We start from the raw sequence: 4,115 nt of genomic DNA on the forward strand, positions 1-4,115 counted from the left end.
TGTCAAAAGAAATTGGTTTAAGAAGGCTTACAGTCGAATATATTCTTGTGGAACGTTGCCAAAAAATAAAGTATTTTACGTAAATCGAAATTTATTTCCAAATCTCACTTCATAAAGCCCTTCAAATCCTTTTTGTTTTTTGATGAATAAAGCCTCGAGAGTTTTGGGAGGGAGTAACAACACAAAAATACTTTTAAGGCTGAGTGAAACATGCCAGGTGCATATACAAATACATAAAAAATCGAGCGATTGAACTTTCTTGTGAAGAGTACTCTTTTTTGAAGTTTATTCCTAAGCCATTACCTCCAGGCAACTGCTCGGATTCTTTCAATTGTACCCGCATGAAATCGCGAAATAAACATAGAATGAAAATTCAACTGCTCAATTTTTATGAAATTTTAGTTATATTTATTTTAATTAGAAAGTCCAATTAACGCACTATAAAACATATGTGTAAGTACATACATACATGCATATATATGTATCTACATCTTCACTTCTTGTCACCTTGTGCTAGTTTGGCCTTCAGCGAGGCTGGCATTTCTGGTGGTGGTGGACGTGGTATACGCAGCGCCACTTTCACACCATCATAGATGAACCATTGCAGTGCGGTCAGTGTGCCAATCATAAGGATACGCGGACCCAAACCTCCCCACATGCCCATGAATCCCAATGATTTTGCCACATCTAAAGCTGACGAACCTTTTGCTTGGTTCAATTTTGAGACTACCACATCAGCGGGATGCGAAACTATAGCACAGAAGACACCAGCTATGTATCCAGCAGCAAACGTCACCACCAATTGTTCACCTTTGCTGCACTCGGCGCGTGGTTTTGGCACCACGTGTTTATACAGCAGTTCCAGAGTCAACTCAAAGCAAGCGAATTTCATCATTGTATATGGTATCTGACGCATCCATAATGGCACCAGCCCTTTGTAGAAAGCCGTTATACCCTCGTCGGCCCGCATCTTTGGTATCGCTTGCCGCATTGTATTGGCGAAACCTGTTGTTGTTTGCATTTTAACCTTCACCGCTTCCATAGGCGCCAATGCAATGTCGGCAAAGAACTCAGCTGAAGCCGAAGCGGACAAGTAGATATAAGTACGGTAAAGGTAAGCATTCTCGTCGCCCAATATTTGGGAATAGTACACTTTGAAAAATTCATAGAAGCCAAATTTGAAGGAGCCTTGCGCCGAGTAACCGAAGAGAGTAGGCGCCCAACCTTTTGCCAAGCCACGTACACCATCCTCTTTGACGGTTAACTTCAGACCATAAATCAGATTTTTATACTTGGGTTTATCGACTTGCAGGCGACATTTGACCAGATCCAGTGGTGTGACAAGCGTGTGTGTACTACCGCAGGAGATCAGGCCACCAAGCATACACAGTGCAAAATATTTAGCGCTTCCGAACTCGCAGGATTCCTCGCCGGGTGCAACGGCAGCAGCAGCAACCAGTTGACGATAAGAAAGATATGGTGAGTTAAGATTCGCTACGGGCTGGTGAGTTTGAGTTTCGGCTTCACATTTTACGATGGTTGTTGACCATGGAAATGATAGAGTTCGTACGCAGTCGTAAAGCGCAAAAGGCATTGCGTCGAGTTATTTGTTTTATTCTATTTTGTTTATTTCAAAACTTATTTTAAAATTATTTTGTCATTTAAAGAGAAGAAGCTTTGATAAAATTTGAAGAAGTATTTAACGCTGTGCCAGGCTTGCCTGACAGCAAATTTTTAAGTGCCGTTACTTTTTTAGACTTCAGCGCGTCAGATATTGATAGTGAATAAATCAAATGTGTTTCTATTTTGATTTGAAATATTTCAACTCATAAATCAATTTAACTAATTTAATATCACGCGACCCTGCCAGGAGTGCCCAAAAATTATTATTAGACTGCGGATTTTTTTTTTTTATCCAGTACTTACTCATGGTGGAATAAACAAGGGGATGTCAGTTACATAACCTCACATTTCGGCAATGTATATAAATGTAGTAAAAAAAGGGGAACATTTTAGGACAATTTTAACGCCCTTTTGAATACTATTTTTAAAAAGTATGTATTAAAGAATTATTTTACCAAAACAACGTTAAAGATAATAAACAATAGTTGTGTTAGGTTTAGCCATTTCTAGTAATATCCAGAAAAATTGGTACGAATTTTCATGTTTTCGCGTTTTGGTACTTCGTACGCAAAAACTTATTGAGAGAGCGAAACAGCTGAAGTTCAAAGTTTTTACTGCATTTTTAATGGATTAATTTTTACTTGTAACTTGCTGGATACAATTTAAACTAATAAGGAAACTATATTTGGGTTTTTATTATTTGAAATTGACCAAATAAACCTATTTAAATATAAAATGTATTGTTTTATTAGGAATTTGCTGCGAAAATGGAACCAATTTATCAGCTGTTCATGATAATTATTACTGGATTTGCGTTCACATACTTTTTTCGATATTTTTTCTTTGCGAGCGAATTCGCAGAAGAGAGTTGCTGGCGAGTTACTGAATAATTTTTTAAACAAACACAAACTACTTTTAGTAAGTTTTTTCTTCTTTTTAAAATACCGATTATTTATGAATTTTAAAAAATGATTTTCGTAATTTTATTTGTAAAGCACTTGTATTGCAGCCTCTAGTAGCTGAACATGCACAACTTCCAAAACCTATTAAACAAGAAACGCACTTTTACTGACCATTTTATTAACAGCCTGGCTAATTGAATAAACTCACCTGGAACTTGCAGCCAAAAATCGCACTTATATCGCAGCTTCTCGCTGAGATAAAAAACACAATTCACAAATCTGTGGAAGGTAAACATAATTAGTCTTTATTTGCCACTTGGCATAAATGCTTAAAATTGATTTCCTAAATTTGTAGCCAAAGTCCGGAAATCCTCCAAAAAATCGCAAAATTAAAATCTGTTGAATATACACAAAAATCACAATTTTTGCAAAAAATATTAAATGCAAAAGTCACAACTAAACAGAAATGTCAAGGACAGTGATGTTGACTCTTACGTTTTCAGCACAATACCAAAAAGGAGTTTTTCTAGTGTAGTTGTTGTTCAAGAGAGCATCATTCAGAACGGGGCTACCGAATTTGTCAAAATTACAACAAACACCCCCCAACTGACATCACCTTATTTTTATTTCACCATGGTACTTACTTGTGTGTTCTGCAACGTCAATTTTAGTGTATTTCAGATGTAGATAAAATTGATCTGAAGCCCTATACCAGAGCTTAACAAACTTTTCAAAGAAAACTACCCTAACAGGGCTTTTAGCAGCTTACTCCGCACATTCGTCGGTATTCCGGATATTAGACGACGCAAGCGGTAATCTCACGGTTTCCTCAGTTATCATCCATGATGCCATGCTCTGTCTGTCTGCGGCTGTCGTGAGTTAAATATTTTTTACTACCAGGGAATTTCTGTTTCTAGTTACATGCATAAATAAAATTTTTAGAACTTTGCAAGCGGTTGCAGTTTGGTAGTTTAGTAATTTCCATTTTTTTTAGCGGCAAGCTTTTATTATTTTTGTCTGGCGCCATCGCGTGTGGTAAGGATGGGGTTTAAAGCAAGCAAATAAGTGCAATTTCAGAGGACAAATGCAGACAGAATAGCGAGAAGTATATTATCTAATTCATGTGCACGATGCACATGTACAGACACACATTAGCGCATCATGACAGACGCTTGCATTGTTGCAAGTTGGCGGTGCGTGAATTCCCGCCCATGCGTCGAATTGCGTGCTACTTATTATGCACATATGTATGTATTGTTTGCCAGTCGCAAGGCTGTTGCATATACCGTAGCTAGGAAACTAATGAGCGCCGCAGTGCAAGCAACTAGGAATTGTTAATGTTAAGTAAAGTGGTTAAAATCTCCTTTTAATATGTCCAGCAAAAAAAAAAAAAGTCAACCATCTCAATTCCATTTAAAAACTGCAAATAACTTAGTTTGTGCAGTGCATAAATATGTATATGAACAATATAGTTAGATTAAGTTAAATTAGATAAGAAAACCTTCCTTCCCAAATGGATTTAAAATTTAGTGTGAAAAACGCTTCAACTCAACTCAACTCAACTCAACTCAACTCAACTCAACTCAACTC

General features: G+C 37.1%; 1 protein-coding gene across 1 annotated transcript; it reads right to left on the reverse strand.

Annotated features, from left to right (window-relative positions):
• Window positions 1–493: 493 nt before the first annotated feature.
• Window positions 494–1,594, reverse strand: LOC118741801 (phosphate carrier protein, mitochondrial-like). The gene has a single exon (XM_036473804.1). It carries the CDS (start codon window positions 1,592–1,594, stop codon window positions 494–496), a length of 1,101 nt encoding a protein of 366 aa, XP_036329697.1.
• Between the last annotated feature and the right edge of the window lie 2,521 nt (window positions 1,595–4,115).

The sequence above is a fragment of the Rhagoletis pomonella genome, unplaced genomic scaffold (genome assembly GCF_013731165.1).
Source record: "Rhagoletis pomonella isolate Grant_MI unplaced genomic scaffold, Rhpom_1.0 Rhpom_scaffold_00001, whole genome shotgun sequence".
In the NCBI taxonomy this organism is placed as follows: domain Eukaryota; kingdom Metazoa; phylum Arthropoda; class Insecta; order Diptera; family Tephritidae; genus Rhagoletis; species Rhagoletis pomonella.